We start from the raw sequence: 22239 nt of genomic DNA, 5'->3' as shown, positions 1-22239 counted from the left end.
CAGCATCAATCCAGACACATAGCAATTCCTCACCCTTCCTCTACACCTCCACCACACCTCCACCCTCCCAGCCTTCTCCCTCCCACCTTTCCTATCTTCCTCTTTCGATCAGTGAGGAAAATTTAGCTTGCAAGCCTCGAGACAAAAAAAAGAAATATTGTGGCAGTGGAAGCATTTAAGTTAGAGGAGGCAGCTAGGGCTGTATTATTACTTAGGCCTCTGTCACTGGTGATGACCCGGGAGAGTGGAGAATATCGATCGCATGTCACTCAAGGCATTCAGCAGATTGCATTGACAAAGCTTGTCGGGGCCTTTAATAGCAAGGTTAGCAGCCTTGGCTGGGGCCCAGGAGAAAACTCTAACTGTGCCCTATTTCATGGTGGCTTTTAACCATTCCCTGGGTCCAGAGCGCGGATTGATAACAGTAAGGAAGTAATTTTACTCTCATAATTGCCTTCCTGTGGTTGACATTTGTGGCCCTCAGCGCCTGTAAGAGCCTTTCCAAGAACAGGAGAAAGAGGTGCCAGCATTGTCTGGCTGCACTCTGTGAAAGAAAATAGCTTCGCTCCAACAAAGATGTGGTACACTAAACAAAACATGGTGGGACAAAGCAAAAAAAAAAAAAAGGAAAAAAGATGAAAAGCAGTGCACAAGTGTGATTTATGGGTTAAAGGAAGTCCATTACTTGCAAGAGGAAGCCCAGACCAAAACAAAAACAGAGTAAGGGCATGCCTTGCAAAGAGGGTCACGGAGTAATTCTTTTGCCCTGCCAAGATCACTGATAGTTCCTGAAAACACAACTTGTCGGCAGAGAAAAAAACTGACAGGATTTCGATCTCGCTGTAATTCTCAACATAAATAAGAGCACTAAACCACCTAAATAGTCTCTCTTTGTGCCAAGTGATGTGGAACTAGGCTGAAATTTAACAGGTCCCCTGTGCGTTGTAATTTGCCTCACACACAGGTGGGGAAGCTATTTCTACGAGCTGCGCAGTCATCGATGGGTGCTGTCAGGTCTTGCATGGCAGGTAGCTATTTTCAGCACTGTATAGGCCTAAATCATAAAGCCGAAACAGATTCTCTTCAGCTGAGTCTTTCATTTCCACAATAAAGCAGGAACTTTGAATAAAGAAGTCAGTGTTTATTTTGCATGCTTGGAGTCGTCACAGCTCAGAGAAAACAGAATGACAGTCTTCCATCTTGTGCAAAACTATCATTCATTGAACTACTACAGGTACCTGCCCTAGTTACTGATAGCGTGTCTTGTACAGAGGCTTTTCAAGAGGAAACTTTAGTTTCTAAAGTTGTTCTAACTTTTTTAAGTGGTGTTGCCGACTAAAATATATACTTTTTTCAGTTGCACACCAGTGTGCATAGTTGTGTTATAATGGAGGAAATAAATCCTCAGCAATTTTTCAAGCACTGAGTGCATATTTTATGACTTAGTCACTTCTGTAGTAAATCACACCTCGATGCTCCTTCTACCAGTCCACATCCCCTCTTTGAATTTTAATATGTTCCCTTAGTTTAGTGAAGATATATTTAAAGTGTTTCTTTCCCTGCTGTAAATTCGGCTTCAGTCAATTCTATCCCTCAACTTCCCCAACCTGCGAACATGGTTAACCTAAGCTCAATTCATAGAAAGATTTATAACATAATTTGCAAATGATAGGAATTTAGTATGTTTTCCTCATCTTCTCCAGTGCTGATAAGTAGAGCCTGACAATACTGTATTTTTGGGGCTGATATTGATATTTAGATTTGGGATTAAAGATCTGAGTCTGAATCTTATGATACTTCTATAGGCTGATTTTTCTTTTTAAATATACATATAATCATGTTAATCAAAAAGTAGCAATAAAAATATGTTCTTAATGTTTGATATATTACAGCTGAACAATAAACTCCTTAGCATCTTAACACAGTCTGCTCAGCTGTGATTCACTGCTCTGCCAACCCATGTCCTGTACAAAGTATTGTAAACAATAGAGTCTGCTTTATAGACTATTTAATGATAACACTGTTTTTAAAATCATACCAAGCGCTTTTTTTTTTTTTTTTTTACCACAGTATGTACTGTCGTCCTCATCAGCCAACATATACACTAATACCAATACCATCATCAGTGTTGTGCAGGTTACTTTTAACTAAATGTTACATTTTTTATTACTTTTTAGTAGTAGTAGTAATCAAAAACAGACTACTTTTGTAACAAGTGTTTTAAATTGAACAATAAAGTAGAAAAGTCCTAAAGATATGAGCTATATCAGTCTTAACTCTACAACTGTACTCACCACTGACTGTCAAACTTTTATAAAAGTTCCTCAATATAACTTGAATTAAGATCGGAATGTTTTGATTTTTAAGCACAACCACCAAAATAAATCACAAGTATGTAGATCACAAGTAGTAAACCACCTCGACATGGTCAGCTGGTCGCAGGCATGGTAGACGAAGGGGCATTGATTTGATTGGCAGATGAGATGCAATGCAAATTCAAAAAAGAAACCCAATCAAAAACAGCACTCAAAATTTAAGCGCATACTGCCCAGTGATACACATACTGACAGCGCATACTGTCTAGACATGGAGACAGCTCCTTGTGAGTTGCCCTACCCTTGATGGTGTTGCTGTCAGATTTGGTCAGCAACAACATTGCTGACCTTCATTGCCTGGTTTTGTCTAGATGGTAAGATACCTAGATTTGCACAACCTTGCACATGCTCACTTCATTCATCACAGTAGCGCTCTAGACTCTGCCCTAAACTTAACATTAACCCTAACCCTTTACCTTACCCTTAACCTATTAACTGCACTTCAAGAGTTCAGACCTAGATTTGCTAATCTAGGGTTACCATCTTGACATGACTGAGTTGTCTGAAAATATGCCACAAGGGCACATTCATGCATGGCAAAAAGATGCAACAGAATGAATGTTATATGTAAGGGATAATCAGTGAGTGACGCAAAGGTTCTTTACCTCCATGTCTTACCTTAAAACTACCAACCTAACATACCTTAAAGGAAAGAGGAGGGAACGGTATAAAAAAAATTACAATGGTGTGTTTTCCTGCCTGGTCGATAGTTTATCAAGTCGATAACTCAGCTCTGCTTGCCACTGTTGATAACAAATATGTTTTGACAGCTGTGCTTTTTAATGTTGCTGTGGGTTACAAGTTGGGTTGCAGAAGACTTTACGGGACGGGAAATGGTGGCTGGGTAAGAAAACCACCACCACACGTCATCCTTTCACTTGAAGAAGATAGCACTTAAGCAAATACAACATGTGCTTTGTGGTGAGGCATGACGACTGGACACATTACTTTTTTTTTTTTTAACAACAGCACTGGTTTGTAAAGATCTCTTGGTAAATGTTAAGATGAAACAGCACAATTAATTTGATGCACAAGCTTTAACATTTTTGGCATTTTTTGCAGTTAGATCATAACTACGATATTTACGACTGCGCATGAAGACAGCACTAAAACAATGAAGCTGACGATTTCGGTCCGATCCCCAGCCTCTCTCCTGCCTACCAGCCATTAAGGCCACATTACAGCTGCCTTTTTATGACTAGTCGGATGAAAGGGAACCAAGCACACCATCAGTGTAATTCCACTGTAATGTTAATGGTAATATTCTGTCATCATCGTGGCTGATTATGCGCTATCATACATCAGAAAATATATGTTGTCGTATTACATCTGAGTTTTTCCCTGTCATTGAAGTCATGATTATTTCAATTACAGCCACATCGTCTGTCTGTATTTTTGTTTTCCCCTGGCTTTTTGTTTTCTCCCATAACCATTCTATTAAAGCAGCAAGAACAGATGTTTGCTGGCATAGCCCTCACAAAACGGGCTAGGTTGCCATTAAAACATCGGTACTGTGGCACTGTAGTGTTTTATGACTTTGTCAACGACAGCTGTGCATTTCAGGAAGGTGGCTAAATGAGGAAGTTTACAACAGGGATTAGTGATAACAGCACTGGCCTTGGACAGACAGCCTGGGTCAGCCAAAAAGAAAATGTATATTCTGACAGTGGATTTTATAGCCTCGTCTAATCCTCCAAATAGCCGCGCAGATGGAGCCAAATGCGGGTAAGGTGAGACGCTATCATTCTTGTTGGTTTACACCACCACGCCAGCTAAAACATGCTGTTTGATAGGCAGGGCAGCGTGTTCCAGAAATGGCCGTACCCACCTGCTAAATGGAGATCGGCTCAAAGCAAATGACCCTTGACCTTGGCTTTAACACCTAATGGCTTATTAGATATAGATTAATGAGTAAGCTCTGCAGACATTCTAACTCTAGTCACATAAGGTTATTCATTATGGTGGTAAATGATGAGTGATGTAATGTTTTCCAAAGTCAGATAGAGGAATTTTATCTCATATGCAGTGACCTTTAAATGTTTGTGTGTGTGCATTAGTCAGTACAGCTTATGTCTCTTTCTGCCACAGGTATCATTGGTACTAATACACGCATAATTCAATTGCTGTCGTTAGCGTCTGTGTTGTTCCAGAGTGGATGTAAATGGATTCAAATTACATGATTATTGAGTGCCCTTTTCTCTTAAGGATTCAAGCGGAATGTCTTTTAATTAATCTCCATTAGCCTATACATTTTTCTTGGCTTATTTACTGCATTACTTCCAGCTAGTGATTCCTGCATGCCAGAGGGTTTAGCATAATGGCACCGCTTTGACCTATTTAGGTCCTCTTTCTTTAATAGCCACAGCCAGGGTACAGCGCCCTGCCATTTTGCCTATGTTTGTATCTTCTTCCTCCCTCTGAGATGCTGCAGTTATGCATTTTCCATCTTATTTACTGCAACACGTGTCTAGCCTAGCACCGTGTATCTATTCCTGTAACATAAAAAACCCTCTCTCCTTAAACTGGAAGCGTTTGTCTATCATATTACCGCCACACATGAGCCGCACACAAGGCTTGACCCAGTGTTAAGTGTCCGCGCTAAATTTCATTGCCTCCATCTACTGGAAGGCCTGCCAATATACTGGCAGTGAATTCCTAGAGGAAAATAAATGGCAATAAAAAAGAGAAATGATAGCCCCTGCAAGCCGATAGGAGAGGGCTTTTTCTCTGCTGTCTTTTTTCCATACCGCTCTTTATTGAGGCTGCCCAGCTCGGGGAGCTGTGACTTGGCACACTGGCTGTGGCTTTAGTTAGATGGGTCTCTGAAAGCCAATATTGAAGTAACGACTCAGTAGCACAGATTGAGGAGCTGGGGAATAATGTAATTAATTGCACGCAAATTTCTTTGATGAATAGTTATGTGGTGATGAGCACTCGACTTGGCAGCTGGAGATCTTAAACTGCTTCTGCCTGTACCAACACCCCCCACCCCACATACCCACCCATATTCTTGAGCAGCAGTTGCATTCTGGGAAAGCATCTTGTGACGCCACGCTCTTGGTCTGCTCTCTGTCTGCTTCACATGGGGGAATGCTGGGGCTCGGCTCAGGGAATTAGAGGTGTGTAAAGTGGGCAGGAAGGTTATTTTACTGCCACGCTGGGGTACTATAACAAGATGTTCAGATATGATCTGAGAGAGTAGAGGTCTCCCGCTGCTCTTATACCCCCACCTCCCCCCCACCACCACCACACACTCTCCCTCCACCTGCTCAGTTCATTATTAAATCTGGGAATTGTCCCCATAACTCAATCCGCACGACTACAGCATTATATGACCATTTGTGAGAAGGGAGAGGGGTGATTGCGACGCAGGGCAGAGGATGGATGTTAAAAGCATATTGATTTGCCTGTAATGTCGTCATAGATGAGAGATTTATTGCGATATATAAATGCAGCCACAAGCTCCCTCCCTCCCCTGTAGCCTCCAGCCTGTGGTGGAGGAAATGGAGTCCTTAGTATGACTGATGAGATCAAGACAGTGCTCTCAACCACGTACACCCCCCCCCCAATCCCCCCAGCCTCCATTTCCCACTTCTCTCCTCTTCTCAGGATACTCACACCCTGAGGCTGCCGTGCCTAGTCCTCAGTGGTTCCATATCTTTGCTTTGGCATCACATTCCAACACAGAGGCCAGAAAAGCCTCCTTTATGGCCTGAGATTGGCCAGAATGGGTGCATTCGGCCTCACTGATCTCCGCTCCCCTAGAAAAATGATGTCTGACAAGGTCGCCAGAGATCACTGCCGCACAGTGATGCCAGAGAATTGAAGGGAAATGGAGCTTTACTGTGGCTGGATACCTAGACGCTAATAGAAACTGTTGCCTCGCCAGTGTGGCATCTTGGCCACATCTCAGTTAGCAGCACGCTTTAGGATAAAAAAAAATGCCAGGAATGTCATAAAGATGTAATGAAATAACACGTGAGCTTCAGATAGAGAGACACACAAGTGTTTATTGAGTGTTATTTTGACGTTGTACCCCTATGTCCTCTTTACCACACACAGAGTGAACAGTAAACAAATCTGGGGCAACAGGAGCGGGGCACTGATGCTCAGTGACAGGCTGTGAGTGAGGGTGGCAGGGGAGGGTTGTAGGGGCTGAGAGCGCTAGGCGGGGATCCTGTCTGTGGCGGTTAGAGCAGCTGGGCCTCAGAGCCAAACACAGGGTCAGAGCCAGGCCACGCTGGTGGGCTCACCCGCACACAGCCACTGTCAGAGAGATGACGCAGGGCCCCTTGTCAGCCCCCTTACGGGCCCTGATGAACCCTCAGCCCCCTTTTCACATAGCAGTCTTGTCAGATGAAGCTGGCTGCGAGTTAAGCTGGCCCAGCAGTTTCCAACTGCTGTTGTCTACCAGCCTAAAGTGCTTTTATTGGACGGGCTCACTATGAGGCTGATGTGACATAAAGGCTAGCAGGGACATAATTAGTGATGCTTAATGTGGTCTAATGTTTGGCAGTAGCGTGTCCTACAGCTATACAAGTCGATAGAAATTCTTCAAGTTGTTCATTTTAACTGCTTAGCACTGAAGCTCTGCGGTACTTTAATAGCCTTGGTATATAGACCTTTGAAGGTAGCATAAAGGAGATATTCAAAGTGTAGTCACTGGAAACCAAGGGGATTTGACAGTGCCGCAGGAAATAGACAATTTATTATAAGCAACCCAGCCTAGCTAGTGGATTATCTATAAAACTTTCATGGTTCTCCCTCAGTGGCAAGCAGCCATAAAACTTCCCAAATGAGGGACTTGTTAATTTACTTGTTAAAGCAAATTAAAAATTTATAAGCGCTTTTAGGTAAATGAGATCCTCTTTCATTGCCGCCCTAGTGGGATTCTCTCTGCCAGATCCTGAGAGGACAGGTTAGCTGTTCTGAAAGCCGCAGAAGAACAATAAAAGCCGTTAAATTGTTCCAGGTTTTATTACCACTGAGCTCCACAGCTGCTGTTGTGCGTAACTAAGGGAAACCAGGAGCTGATGGCTACAGAATCCCACTGAGGCCAGTACAGAAAACTGAGCCCAGTCTCTCTCTCTCTCCCTCTCTCTCTCTCTCTCTCTCTCTCTCTCTCTCTCTCTCTCTCTCTCTCTCTCTCTCTCTCTCTCTCTCTCTCTCTCTCTCTCTCTCTCTCTCTTCCTTTCCTTTTTTTCTTTTTGTGGGATGAGGAATGGGGGTTGGGCTGGAGTTGCTGGGGCACTCTGGTTGTGCATGGCTCTGTTTAAAAAGGCCTTTGTGGTTAGAAATGTTAGCAGGCCTACTTTTGTGCTTGATTGCATTGAGTCTGTAGTGCAGCCCTTGAGAATAGGTCAATACACTTGTAAAATTCCGCCATGGCACTGGTGAGCACTTCTCAGTACGTGAGAAAATAATTGAATCCACATGTTCACGACAATCCTGTAATAGCTGCAAATGCAATTTTAGCTTACTTATTCATAGGACCGTGTTAAACAAGATACATAGTATTTCTTCAGCCCTGATATGGCAACAGATTGTTGATGGTCTGCATCATGTTTTAGTGGCTGAATAGCAGTGTCACCCCTCCACAGCCTCCAACAGCAACACTGAAATGAAAACATTCCATACTCTATTGATTTTTACCTTCTTTCATGAAGCTGTTTGTGCTGTAAAGACATTGCCATCTTTTGCGTTGGGGGGGAATCTCGAGATCAGCTTTTGTGAAACTGAAGTGGCATTCAACAGCACCTTTGGTATTTCATGGTATGGTATTTCCAATAATACTGCTATGAACCAATCTATGGAGGCAATTGTTTAGTTAAGGCTCTGAGCTTGGATACATATGCTCAAAAACGCAAGTTCCAGTTGCTGTTCTTTATATAAGGTGTAATTGAATTTCAAGGTTTTGAAGACCGTCAGTCTCGGGACCTGGTGGCTGACTTAGCCTCTGGGGATGACGGCCAATTTTTCTGGCAATTTACAGTATACCCACCTATCAGCCAAAAAGCCATTAAATATATAGATAATACCTACTTCCTCTTTAGTGATCTACCCATCTAGGCCTACTTAATAATATACCCACCTCATCAACTACCACTAAACCACAGCACAAGATGAACATTCCTCCCCACAGTACAAATGTTTATAGAGATTAGAGGTCAGTGTATGGATGAAACTACTTTAGGTTGAACAAAGACTGAATCAGACAGACAGTTTTTATCAAGGCCAGGCTAGAAATTGTAGTATTTCTGTGTATTTGAATGGGATGAATTATGGCCATCTTTATCTATATTCAAACTGTTTGTATTAGATACTTGCTAATCGGGCTGTTTTCACTCTGTTTACCTATTGCAAACTCATAGTAGTCATTAAGAACATCTCCTTTATTGAAATTTATATCAATTACAAGCATTTAATGTACTAATTTTTACATTAGTACAAACAGGCCACTTCAGTTGTTACAAGTTCTTATTTTGATCTGTTGCTGTTAGGTTTGGTTTGCAGCTCTTCTGATGACACAGAGAAGAAATAGTGAGGCAGCCGTCTTGAAATTAGAAAACGCAAATGAGTTCATATTGAAATAGTGCAGCAACTGTGCAATATCAACAATGGAGTAATTGTGACAAATGTTATGTTATAGCACCTTTTAATAGAATGATATGACAGTATTACGAGAACTTCAATGACGCTATTAAGTAGCATAAATTTGATTTTGCAGCACTTGCTTTAGCCAGGGGTTCAGTGATGAATCTGTTTAATTTGAAAAAAAAATTGTATTCTCAAAAGTTTATCATAGCTGTTGAATAAGTAACAGTGTCTATTAAATAGTTATACTGTTATAATTCAAATTGTTTAATTAGTTAGCAGTAGCTACAATATCTTTTTTTTTTGTAAATAATGATTTATAAGAAATGTTGAATGGTTTCTCATACATGCAGGCTGAATCATGTCATGCTGAGGTTTTGGCTGTTCTCTTCCAAAGCATCATGCTGACTGCTGATTGAAAACAGTTGTTGATTCTCTACTTCAGTAAATTCAGGCTGGTAATTCAGAGAAAGGGAAAAAAGTTGATCCTCTAACATGGAACAGATTGCAGAAAAACAAGACCTCACTGTGTGGAAATTAATGGCAGATGCACTTACTAGTAGTTTAAATGTTTCATTAGATGCTAATGTCTCACTGTGTCTTTAATTGTTGTGAAATTAGCCTCTGGAATATTAAAACCATCTGTTTGTTATCTTCCTGCAGGGCCAGTCCTTACCCAGGCTGTGCAGATAAGGTCATTAAATAAATGTATCCTTATGCCTCAACCTGCGTCTTAATTAATGTCTTTATGTTATTGCATCGGCACAGCACTCCAGTCTGGGGCTTGGCACATGCAGGCATGCTTGAGTGTTCGCGCGCACACACACACACACACACAGATGCACACACTCCTCGTCTCTCTTCCTTAGATCTACGCTAAATGCAGTGAAGTCCTATGGTGTTCGTTGCAGGAGGCAAAACTGAAGCTAAGTTTAAAAGGGCTATTAAATTATGGAAAGTGACTTTTGCAGTGTAACAAGTGGGAGTGATCAGATCAGTGCTGTGCCAGTAGAGGTCATGGAGACGGCCCCCGCACCCATGCACATGGGTTTCTCATTTAAATTTATCATCAGACAGCAGGTCATTAAATTTCAGCTTCACTTTTTGATGGCGCTGACCACCAGCATTCCCTCCATTTGCTTAAGACACCCATTAATCACTCCATTACAAGAAATGAATCTATCATCTGAACCTCGGAAAGGGGAGAGGGGGTGAAAAAAACACAATTCTCTGAAGTAATTTAAGGGAGCTCAGGGGGAAATTAAAGGGAACAAGCTGTGGGATCCATTTTCAAATAGCTGTGTAATCAGGTCCCGAGCTATGTAATAGCCCTGAAAGATGAGCTGCTCTTTATTGGAATGTCTTTATTAGACATGTTCTTCAGACATTATACACAGTTAAATTTGTGCAAGATTTCTGATTTCATGGAGTACTTTCCCACTGATAAGACAGTATGATTATGTGGTTTCACTACCACGGAGTCAGATTGATACCGGTTTGATTAATCTAAGTCAGCCTCAATAAGAATTTAAATCAGCGTGTAAGACAAATCACTGCAGCTCTCCCACTAGTTTCTTATTACTTACTGCATAAGCCGACCATATATGAGTTTGGTTTAGGGGCTGGGAGCATTTGGAGGCATAGTTAGAACGCAGTGCATTTTTCTCTGTGCACATTCATACATGCATGAGTATGCTGGCGCGCTCTGCCCGGTGTTGTCAGCAGGGACGCTGGCTGGTTAATAAATGTTATAGGTCAACATGTTTTGATGAAGGAGCTGCAGACTGGGGAGTAAACAGTGTCCCCTGCCCTTTCCACAGGGCTCTATTCACGGGCCAGGGCGGATGAGATATTATTCCCCCCTTTCTCTCTAAAAATATGTAAACTCCCTTCAGACAAACTGGCATTTAAAAGAAAAAGAGAGAAAATGTGCCCTGGTTTTTGTGGGAATAAAATGTGTTGGAGGTAATTAGTGCTATCACAGCACCGGGCCCTGTGTGTGTGTGTGTGTATGTATGTGTGTGTGTGTATGTGTGTGTGTGAGTGCACACGTTTCAGTGTGTGTGTAGGTGTCTGTGCCGTATCTCCACGGTCCTGTGTGTTCTCTCCAGCCCTGTTACAGCCCTGTGTGGCCAGTATGCCTTGCCTCAACACACACACACACACACACACACACACACACACACATAGAGAGAGAGAGAGAGGGAGCGTCACACTGGCCCATCAAGCATTCCCAGTGCTCTGACTCTCTTATCGCATTCAGCACTCTGGCGAACCCACCCGCCTTCCACCCATCATGCAATTCTCCCAAGGAATAAGATTCCTTTCACACCGCTAATGGCTACAGAAAAGGGAACATTTTCATTGAAATTATATGCTCAACTCGAGAGCTCTTTAGGTATTCCCCCACCCTGTGCCCTTTCATCCCTTTAAATGATGGCCAGTACCTGAAAGGAGAATATTGAAAGAGAAGTAAAAGAAAACAACCCACCCTCCCCCCCAAAAATTAAATAGCATAGCTCTGTCCCTCAAGAGTACAAGTGAGAGGGAAAAGGAGAGTGCAGTCATCTTCAAGTCCAAGTCCTCTGTGTGCGCCGCTCCATGCTCTGCTTTTCCTATTAGGTGGCAGAGCAGCCGTTTACTGCACTGTCCCTTGCTAGCCCATAAAGCCAGCTTTTTATGTGCTTTGAAATGAAACCTGCACCGCTTGTCTGGTCTGGTAGGAGCAGTATGGGAGCTTCAGAGGACATCAATCGCAGACTTGGACAGGGAGTATAGCCCCCTCCTCCTCCTCCTCCCCTCTTTCCCCCTCCACTCCACACTCCCAAGAGTCTTTCATTGTTCTCCAGATTTTGAAGGGCCTCAGATGCTCTCAGATTGGCACGTCCTCCTCTTTATTCTTAGTCTTTTTTTTTTTTTTTTTTTGTCACTTTGTGGCATCTCTGACAGAGTGTCTAGAGGATGACACTTACTGAGCTCCTGCTGCCTCAGCATGTGGTGTCTGTTTGGAAAGGAGAGAGGCTCCATTTGAAGGTTCTGGATGGGTCTTTTGTCCCTGTTCCCTTTTTCGAGGGCTGATAGGAGTTTCATACTGTGAGATCAGATGGCGTTTATCATTGGCAAGCAGAGTGATGGCCGCTCAATAGGCTCAGAAACATGACAGATTTACAGAGACAGCGCTTGCAGCTCCTGCCAGTTCTCACATATTCATGAGCTGATTTCTGTGGGATGCCCTCCCTCACCGGCGTCATTCTTGTAAAACTCAAAAACCGCAAAATTGCCAGTGTGTCACTGCTGCACCTTGTTAACCCACCGTCTCCTTTCGTGTTGTATTTTTGCAGCTGAAGCCAGGCCAGAACAACTGTAAGGACAGCGACAGCGAGAGTGTGAGCGGAGAGTCCAAGCCGTCCATCAGGAGCAGCTCCAGAGACAGACTGACGGATGTGAGTACATTATCAGACGAGTACAGCAGACATCGGTCACTATGTTACAACACACCGCTTCAGCTACGGTGTCCATATTCTTCAAACTGTCTCCCCATTCCTTCCATGTGTTAGTCAGAGATCCTGTCAGGGCTGTCGGTCCAGTTTTAACACCTGTTCACAGTCAAAAATCATTTCAAATTCAAAACAGCTATCAGCACTTCCTCAGCAATACAGAACATACAGTTGGTTTAGCATTTAAAATAAAGATGTTCAAAAATGTTTGGACATGATAATTAGCTACCAAAACCTGAAAGTTTACCAACTGGCAAATTAATGACACAAATACTTTGCCAACCAGCTTTTCCCCAGATTATTTTTATTATCAATTATCTCATTTGTTAGATTTGTGTGTAAAATATAGTCTCCCCAAATGAATCGACCATGTCATCAGTTCTCAACAACCAAGATGTCCGTTAGTTTTATTTCATACAGACAGTTTTGGTAGTGTGACAGTGCTGAACAAACAAGGGAAGGACAGGTTAACAACCCTGAATGTGGTAACAACAAGAGAATTAAGGGGCATTAAACAGTTACATGTAAAGATTGTACAATTGTTCTAGCTCTGAGGATAATCATCATGCGATTATAATGAAAATGACATCATGTGATGAAGAACAGTCATGAGGAAAGGTGATTGGAGTTTTTGCTCAATTACTGTACGCCTCACTGTTTTATATAGTGTGAATAATTTTCTTTTTGAGGAATTTGCTATAGCTCAGTGTTTAGGTGATTTTCAAAGTAAATATTTTGAAATAAACGCTGTTTAAATATTGCTGCCAGGTGCCTCCAGTAAAGACAAGGGTGCCATTTTTATAAAATCAAGCTTTGTGTTCTGTTTGACTTCATGGATTATAGCTGGTGGAAGCATCTTGCTTTGGTTTATATGTTGGCTTGACTATGTTCTTCTTGACAGAAGGCGTTTCCTAACCTAACTGTAGAGAACATAAACTTTTCATTGAGGTTTGTACAAGGAAACATGGAGAGGATCAGAGAAATCAGAGAGACAGAAAACAGAAGTTAGACAGGTCCTGCTGTCTTGTTTCAGCTGTCACCGTGTCCCAAACACAAGCATCAATAGGAAACTGTGACCAGGATTTCTTTCTATATGTAAATTTTTATAGCTTGATACTAGCATTATGATGCTGTGTCTCACTGTGATGGATTACCTTCATCGATTAAATTAAATGTCTTCAGAGTTTATTCCAATGCTTTTTGTCACTGAATGGTGCAAAATGAGCTCAGTAGATATGGCAAAACTGATTTCAAAATATCTTTAATTGTGGTGCATGCATAAACTGGGTCAGTCAACACTTAAATGGATGTGAAAAAAAAAAAATGTTGGAAATCATGCTGGAATTGTCCTTTACCTTACTTTCCCATACAATTATAAGTCGTTAACATTCCAGAGAACTATTCATATTGAAAAATGATAATCACCTGATGATAATAACCTGTCAGCACTGTATATCAACCATTTCGGGGTTTTTTGCGTGCGTGTGTGCGTGCCTGCGTGTGGTATTGCACTTATACCACAGACAAAAGGTAAGTACTGATGTGATATTATCAGTTCCTCAAGACATTGCTTGAGCCTCATACCAGCACGGTTCAGCCATAGTAGCATCTTCTGCGCTACGTCATGAGTATTGTCTTTGTCATATTTCAGGTGAACAGCATCCTGCACACACACACACTCACACACACAGACACACGCACACACATTCCCAGAGGCTTGTTGCAACTGATACAAGAAAGACATCCTACTTACCCAGTTCCTTGCTCCTTGTGGAGGGGCTGAAGGCAAGCGTTAAATGACAGAAGAAAGAGTGTCTGTATGTCTCAGTGCCCTGTGACATATTCCAAGATGTAAAGAGAGCAGACTCGAGGGACCTTACTGCCAGACACCCACCCCTGCTCTTTGATTTGCGTGGAGAATCTACAGCGGAGCGATCAGATATCTGACCATAATTAAAGCTGTCAGCTGGGAGGCGAGCTCGTCTTTGAGAAAGACATGGCCAAGCAAGTGAAGCAAAGCGGATTCTGCATGTAGCTTTACGATGCTTGACCGGGCATGAAATGAAATAAGTAATTTGATGTTGACAACAGAAATTGAAATGATACTTACTGATTTTTTTTTTTTTTTTTTCGTGAGGCTGCACTGTGGCGGCTCTGCAGCAGTAAACCAAGACAAATGTTAGTTAAATAATGGAAGTTAGAGAACACACACTTCTGGATGATTAATGTCCACAGCTGTGACTGCTATCAGAATGAAAAAAAAAAAAGTTTCAGTTTGTCATCAGTTGCGTTGCAGTCCAACACTTGAGGCATGAAGCAGAATACAACTTCAGTTCATATTTCATGTATGACTATTGTGTTTTCTTTATTTTTTTCCCAGTAGGACCGTCATGGAGTCATTTAAATGTTATGTGGTGCTATTACATTATGTCTTTGAAAGGCCTCTGCTTCATATGATTTCTTTTCTCCATGACTGGGATTTTATAATCCTTTGCCTGAATTGGCGATCTAGTGTGTAAGGCTTGGCCTCAAGCGAGCGCCAACCAGTTACCGTCATTTAGACTGCATCACCCTGATGGTGTGTATTTTGACTCCGATTACACACTGATGAAACATGTTTCGCCAATCACATCATGATACAGTCTGAACTGATTGCCCAGTTACTTCCAAATGCCTCTACGAGAACTGTTTTCCACTTCTTCTCTTTCATCTTTTTCACTTCAAATACTGTTTACGGGACCAGCTCAAGACGTGAATTTTCCAAATACAGTGGAAACTGCTTACAATGATCAACTGCTCATATTAATCAAAAAGCAAATGTTGTTTAAATTATAACAGTATTATTGTAATGAAGTAGTCCTCTTATATCCCCACAACAGTCGGTCTGGTTAACACTAGATGCTGCTGTACTTTCTGAACTTCTCTCATAGGCCATAAGTCTGATCTCTGATCTATATGAAACATTCTACATAGCATTTTAAGACCCTCTGGATTAACGGTTATTAGGAGAACTATGATATTCCAATAATTAAGCAAACTGAAGGAGTTTTTTCTCAAAAACCAGATTGGTTTCACCAAACTAGTAAGTAACTTCACCTTCATAAAGCAGGCTTGCTGGCTTGGTTACCTGGTGTGACTTGCATGGGGGGCTTGGGCACCATTAGTACCTGTCTGCAGGTCTATTTAATTTGTAATTTGAACAGTATTTGAGACAGTTGTGTTGTATTTTGAAACAGTTGATAAAATTCATTAAATAGCAAAGCTGTCCATTTAATTACTTTATATTCATCTAATCAATATACAAATGTCAATTAGAATGTCAGGAGCAATAAAGAGAAAAAATGATTCACTTATAAAAAAAAAAAAAAAAAAAAAAAAAAAAAAACCTCACACTGATCAGTTTGGCCTGGACAGACAGGGTCACTGTAAGTGGTTTCCACTGTAGTAAACTGAGTTCATTTTGAAAATGTCACGTTTTCTCAAGCAAAAACCACCTTCTATCTTCACTCTCCTTGCTCTCGGGAAGGAGATATCCCCCTCTCTATAATCACTTCCCTGTGAGTTGGCCTTTTTGCCACTCTGTACACTCTGGAGGATTGAATGAACGGCAGCCCCCACCACACCGTCTGGTCAAGCTACCCCACAGGAGACATGTGCGTGTCTTCAGGAGAGCTGCTGAAAGCTGGGCTGCATGAAGACACACTTTTAAACCCCCCGGCCACTTTAGATGGTCACACTGCGCGAGGCTTCATCTCTGGTCCCCACGGGTCCCTGTACAAGTCCCCTCTAGCCACGCTGCAAAAACCCACTTCACACGTCGTAAAAGGTGAAAGTTGGAAGCTTTTGTAGCAGGGCTGCCCTTCCCCAGCCTGAAAGGAAGGAGGAAAGAAATAGGTTAGGGGGTATCGAAAGAAGAACAGAGGAGGGAAGTGCAAGGACAGAGCAGGTAAGGAAGATTAGAGATTGTTTTCTGGCTTTGTATTAGAAATTAAGCATCATGGATTAGTGAAAGCAGTTTTTTGGTAGTCCTACTTAGATGCTTTGGATAATGTTCTTTTTGTGATTGCATTTCAAATACTGTGTAGTACCGCACGATACAGTGTGGTTTCCATGCTTCAACTGTCAATGCTCTTTTCCTATTGAAATATTAACATTAAAATGGGTGTAAGTATGGTCTGACTTTGACGATATAGACCAACTAGCTTAATATACTTTCATGTATTAATGTGGATAGGTTCCATGCATTGGTTCAGGTGGTTGGTTCCATTTTTATGCTTGCGCGTTAGCCAAATGCCAGCTCGCTTGTCTTCAATTCCACTGCTTGAATTGAATAGTTAGGCTGCCGAGGTAGTTAGCCTAACATGCAAATTATCATGAAAATTTCCAAACATTTACACTATAACTGTAATGACAAAATTGCATACCTAATTCAAGTGTGGTATTATCAGATTAATGACAACAGTTTCTATAAATATTATTTCTGTATTTTTACATATAGCACGTCTATATGTATAGAAGAAATGGAAATACAGCTATTTATAGATGAACATGCATTGGAGAAAAACATACACGCCCCCCATCTCATGTGGAAATCACACAAATCACACGCAGTTGTACTACTCATTTGGTTGAAAATTCAGACAGACATGCAGTCACACAATAAAAAAAACAAAAAACAAAGGGACAGTATCAAAGTCACTTGTTGGTATTGGGAAGCAGTGTAATACAGGAGCTAGCTGTGACCCTGAGCGTTTGTTAGACCAACAATTTGCTAATGGTATTTGCCGAATACCCCCTCCCTCGGAGTGACTCTGCTCTGATGAAGCAGATGAACCGAGTTTGCTGGCCTGGCACTGCCTAGGAGGGAGACAGAGGCCAGTGGAGGTCAGGCCTGGCAACCTCCTCTCTCTCTCTTTCTCCCTCTCTCTCTCTCCCTCTCTCTCTCTTTCCCTGCTCACTCCATCCTGCCAGCTCATTAAGGCCTACAAATGGCACATCAGCTCGGCTGTGTTTGCCTCAACCCCAAACCCCAGCTAAATTGGCAGGCTTAGCTGTATTTGCTCTGAAGCGCCGGGCTCCCTTTTGGGTTCGTTTGAAGCCGACATGGCAGGCCTCCCCACCGCCGCCACCGCCCCCCCTCCTTCCTCTCCACCTCTCCCCATCCTCTCCCTCTGTCAGTCTGGGTGGCAGGCATTCAGGCAGGCAGCAGGCCTGAGCAGAGGGAGCCTGCTGGATCAGGGAGGGCAGGGAGCTTGGGATGAATCACTCCCGTTTAGTCTCTGCGGCAAGGGGTGAAATGCCATCATTACCCGGCTGCCTATCAAATAAATTGGCAATTACGGACCTGGGATTGCGAGTAAACAGCACGTTACTCCTTTTTTTTCCCCACCCAAGGCTCTTGATGAGAGGCGGGTGCAATAGAGAGAAGCCCAGGAGTACAGGGTCAGAGCCTGCCAGTCCAAGCTAGCGAGGCTGATGAGAGACACAAGAAGCAGACTATAATGAATGCACCCCTATATTTTGGTATCCATTTTTACAGCCAAAGCTTCCTGTCCCATCTTGCTTTAGTCTTGGATATTGCATAAATTTTGCCTGGTGTGTAGCCAAAGCAACACTGACACAGAGCCACCTAATGCCTTTTGGACAATTCTTTCATGCTCGGTACAGTATGGATTACATTAAAATAACAGTGGGCAGTCAGCATACATAATATAAAGCGTGCTGTACCTTCCATCCCTCCCGGCCCATGTGGTAGTTCAATTGGCAGTTGTAGACGAGACGCGTTGTAACACTTTTAGTGATGCAAGCAGTCAGTTTATTGGTGTCGCTCCAGACAGTTTTGCATGCTGTTTTTTCCACCAGAAATGAAAATGTGAAAATTGTGGGTTTCTGAAATCCATACTCGTGTGTCCTGGCTCCTCTCACATGAGAAGGTTTTCTTGTGGTGAGGTCTTTGAAAGTTGTTTTGTAATGAAACATCTGGAAGTGATATTGTTAAAAGTCAAGCCCATCATCTTCCCATGCTTTTGAAGCGGTTTCAGCCTGAACGGAGCTAAGTCTCCCTTATGACCAGTAAAGCTGAACTCGGTTATTACTGGCTTTCTGATTAAAACATGACAATCTATTTGAAATCCTGTGTGCATGTGGTGAAACCATCTCAAATACTCAAATTACAGCTTTTGAAAACTGATTAATGCTGTAAAATATAGTTGTTGTTTTAAAGATCACTATTATGATTACATTTGCTTGAGCGGACAAAGACGGCACATAATGTTTTGTTCATAACCTCTGAGTACAGTCTTTCCATAAGCTTCCTGTCTGAAAGGAATCTGGTTGTACCATTGAGCTGCTTATGTAATGTGACTGGAGCTGGTCGGTATTACACTGTGCCCATCCCACCTCCTCAGTACATTCTCCAATTATTTCCTGACACTCTGATGTAAATGAGGTCACAGTCCCCCTACATGTCCAGATATGCTGGCCAATTTGCTCCGACACAGAACTTGTAATTGCTTGCATCAATTATCCATCTCTTTCTCTCTCTCTCTGCCTCTCAATAATTTGAAATGTTCCTTATTAAAGACAAGCATTTAGATATGGAAGTAGGAATGTTGTACCTATAATTAGCTCATTATCATGGGATCGTGGTTCCTGCTCCTGGCCCTAGTGTGTCCAAAGTGACAGTGTGAAAGCAGCAGCAGATGCAGTGCAGGGATTACGTGACAGTCTACATGATTGTTTTGGGTTTACAACAGTGCTTTAAAAAAAGCTACAGAAAAGCTGCAGAAATACAGACACAGTGCATTGCACCTAGACTTGGTATCCAAGTGTAAATAGATGGTTAGGATGGTATCTGGCAGTCACTGTGGAGCTCCACAAGATGGGAATGTGTTCAATAGGTAAGTCAATTTGACATGAAACTGAAATACTCAGAACTGCAAAGTCTTGATTTGAGTGAGAGCAGTTTTGACTCAAGTGACAAAAAATGTGGAGTAAGCGCATCATTTGATGGTTGAGTTTGCATGGTTCCCATCATCACTGGTAAATTACATGCTTATTCCAGTTATATTTTTCTTTGTTCATTTATTTATTTAATAATTTTTGCAATTACAGTTATCTTGATCATCTTGCTTCTGAAAATTTGTGTGTTTCCTTTTGAAACAGGATATTTGGTAGTACATAATGCAGGAAGGAATGATGGGAACGGCAAAGGGCGGGACATTTCCAAAAAATGTTTGACAATATTATTGCTAGGAATTTTTGGTCAGGAAGCAAATATAATTTAATTTTGCTATAAAATAAAAATGTCATTTATTGTGAAATGTGTGTATTATGACTTGTGTTCATTTTTTAATTTTATTTTGGCTTTGATATAGCTTGTTTCAAAAACAAAGATATACAAAAACATACATAATATGTAGAGAAAACACACAGGAAAGCACAGCTCATGTCCACACATGCACACAGCTTCCCATGCATATACACACGAATAAAACAAAAATAAAACTTTAAGTTATCTTTTAAAAGAGGTAGTGTTGAGACACACCTCAGCAACTCTGGAATAGCTCTTAGCTATTACTGGGAATGTAATAGCTAAAACCAAATACTTGAAGCAAATAAGAGCCCAACTCCAGAAGAGCCGCGAGATCTGCTTCACGCATAGCAAGTAGAAGAAACTGAAACAAGTGTTTCTTACCTAAATCTCATGATCATCCACCCCTGTGATTGAATATGAAATATACAATAGTTCTAAGCACTAGATGTCGACAAGATGACTTGCTCATGAATTTATGCCATCTGTAGCTACTATTTCACAAGGAACACCTGGAACAGACGGTAGTGCATGTTTTTCCTATCGGCTTCGTAATTATCTTTCAAATCCTGTGAGCTACAGATCACTACAATAAGTGCTTTGCAGCTTATTTGTCTGATTCATTATGCCAGGCTCTATCAGTCTCAGCACAGCGAGCTTGCTAGGGGATCTGAACATGAGAGATCACTTGAATTTCCTCCACCTTTGACTCTGAATCGGCCTGATGAATAGGACTGTCTCCCAGGAAGTGGCCAGACATGCTTATTACCACCTCTGGCATTCTAGATCAAGCCCCCTTTTACTCTCCTCTCCCTCTCTTTCTTTTCTCTCCCCCATTTTCTCTTTCATTGCCAGGAGTCGGGTTGTCAGGAACAGATTGTGACACTTTGTGACACGGCAGTCGGGCAGAATTATGCTGCGCCTACATCGCACTGCCATTACCGCAACAGCCGAATGTCCGTCAGGGGCCTGTGAGAGGTCCCGCTGGATGGTGTGTCTCTACAAGTGCTGGGGGCACGCCTGCCTACCCGCCTGTGTTCACAAGTGTTTAACATAGACTCGGCTGGATCTAATCTCCAGAAATATAATTAGAATGAGTGCAGCGCTGTGTGATTGTGTGCAGTGACCTCTGAGCAGCCCTCAGGTTGAGAATGCATGGCACTAGATTATCTCTGCTAATTATTTACTGCACCTTGTGGCCTTTAAGACAAAACAGCTCATGAGGCGCTGAATATTGTGACCTTTCCTGTAGTTATGTTATTGTATACCCAGCAAAATAATGCTCTTTAATTGTTGAAACTGATACAGAGTGGGGATGGGGTGGTAAATACTGTACAGGCTGATGCTGACTGAATGCAATCCCTCACTGCTGTGGATGATAGATCTATTCTCATGGAAGATTAATGGGCTGCAGAAGTGGTGTTGAATGTCATTGTTGAAGGTTGAAAGTATTGAGCGCCCGAATCCTATCCATATGTTTTCAGGAATGACATAAATAGGCTCAGCCGGAATCCATTTTGACTTATCAAGCGTAAACCAGTGCCAGAGCCACGCGATACTTGCCAAGTATTCTGGCTCCGAGGCTTCCAATAACAAATCCTATTCCACATAATTTCCACTGAAATTGGCCATGGCCAGGCGCTGCCACCCCGTTTTTTTGCTTATGCCATGAGTCCCTCTGCTCTTGGCTACATATTGCTTCCGCATTCCCTGTAACCCGACCCTGTAGCCCCAATTTTTGATGTCATACCAGGCTCTGGCGAGGGAGTCTCTCCTCTCTTTGTTCCAGCCTTTTCAGCGTGGAGGCTGTTCTGGTGGGGTAAGTTGAATAAGTGGAGCCCGGAGGAATCTCTACAAAGGTCTCACTCTGATTGGATGCACGCAGAGCCCAAGGAGAGAGCGCCGGTTGCCATAGCAATGAGAGCAATCTGGGAACTGGCTGCATGGAGGAGAAAGGGGAAGTGATGCTTTCTTTTGTGATGGGAGGTCTTCATAGACCAACATTCCCTTGTATGAATACACACCGTCCGACATGCGAGTAAACACAAATACACACGGGCAACACAAACGGCATTACATGCACCTTTTACCCCCCTAGGAGAAGCTGAGCTAGAGTGCATACTTCAATCACAATGGCCTGGTGGGGTTGTACTTGGGCCCAAGCTGGGAGCCAGAGAAAACACAATCAGACTCACCAGGAGTCCAGAACCATCTCCCCCTCATAAACATGATTACTGGCCATCAGGGATACATATCGCTTACCTCTCCCGGGCCAACAAATCATCCTTACCCCCTTTCCTGGCTCATCACAAGCACTATAAACACAGAAATGACAGAATTCTCTCTCTCACTTTCTCTCTCTCTCTCTCTCCTTTGTTCTAGTAAATACAAAAATCACAGAGTTTTCTGCCACTTTCTTTCTTTGCTTGCTTTAGTTTCCAACTTTGGATACAATTTTTTG

At 42.3% G+C, this 22239-nt stretch overlaps 1 protein-coding gene across 9 annotated transcripts in view; it reads left to right on the top strand.

Moving 5' to 3' along the window:
• The window catches only part of auts2a (activator of transcription and developmental regulator AUTS2 a), a 333859-nt gene that overhangs the window by 136315 nt on the left and 175305 nt on the right, over positions 1–22239 (top strand). For all 9 annotated transcript variants that reach the window (XM_030069010.1, XM_030069007.1, XM_030069005.1 and 6 more), the window contains exon 3: positions 12311–12412. In XM_030069010.1, coding sequence (XP_029924870.1) covers positions 12311–12412 — 102 coding nt within the window. The remainder of the gene's footprint in view (positions 1–12310; positions 12413–22239) is intronic.

Source organism: Myripristis murdjan, chromosome 14 (assembly GCF_902150065.1).
Source record: "Myripristis murdjan chromosome 14, fMyrMur1.1, whole genome shotgun sequence".
Lineage (NCBI taxonomy): Eukaryota > Metazoa > Chordata > Actinopteri > Holocentriformes > Holocentridae > Myripristis > Myripristis murdjan.
The sequence above is the reverse complement of the archived record's forward strand: the minus strand, read 5'-3'. Positions and strand labels throughout refer to the sequence as shown.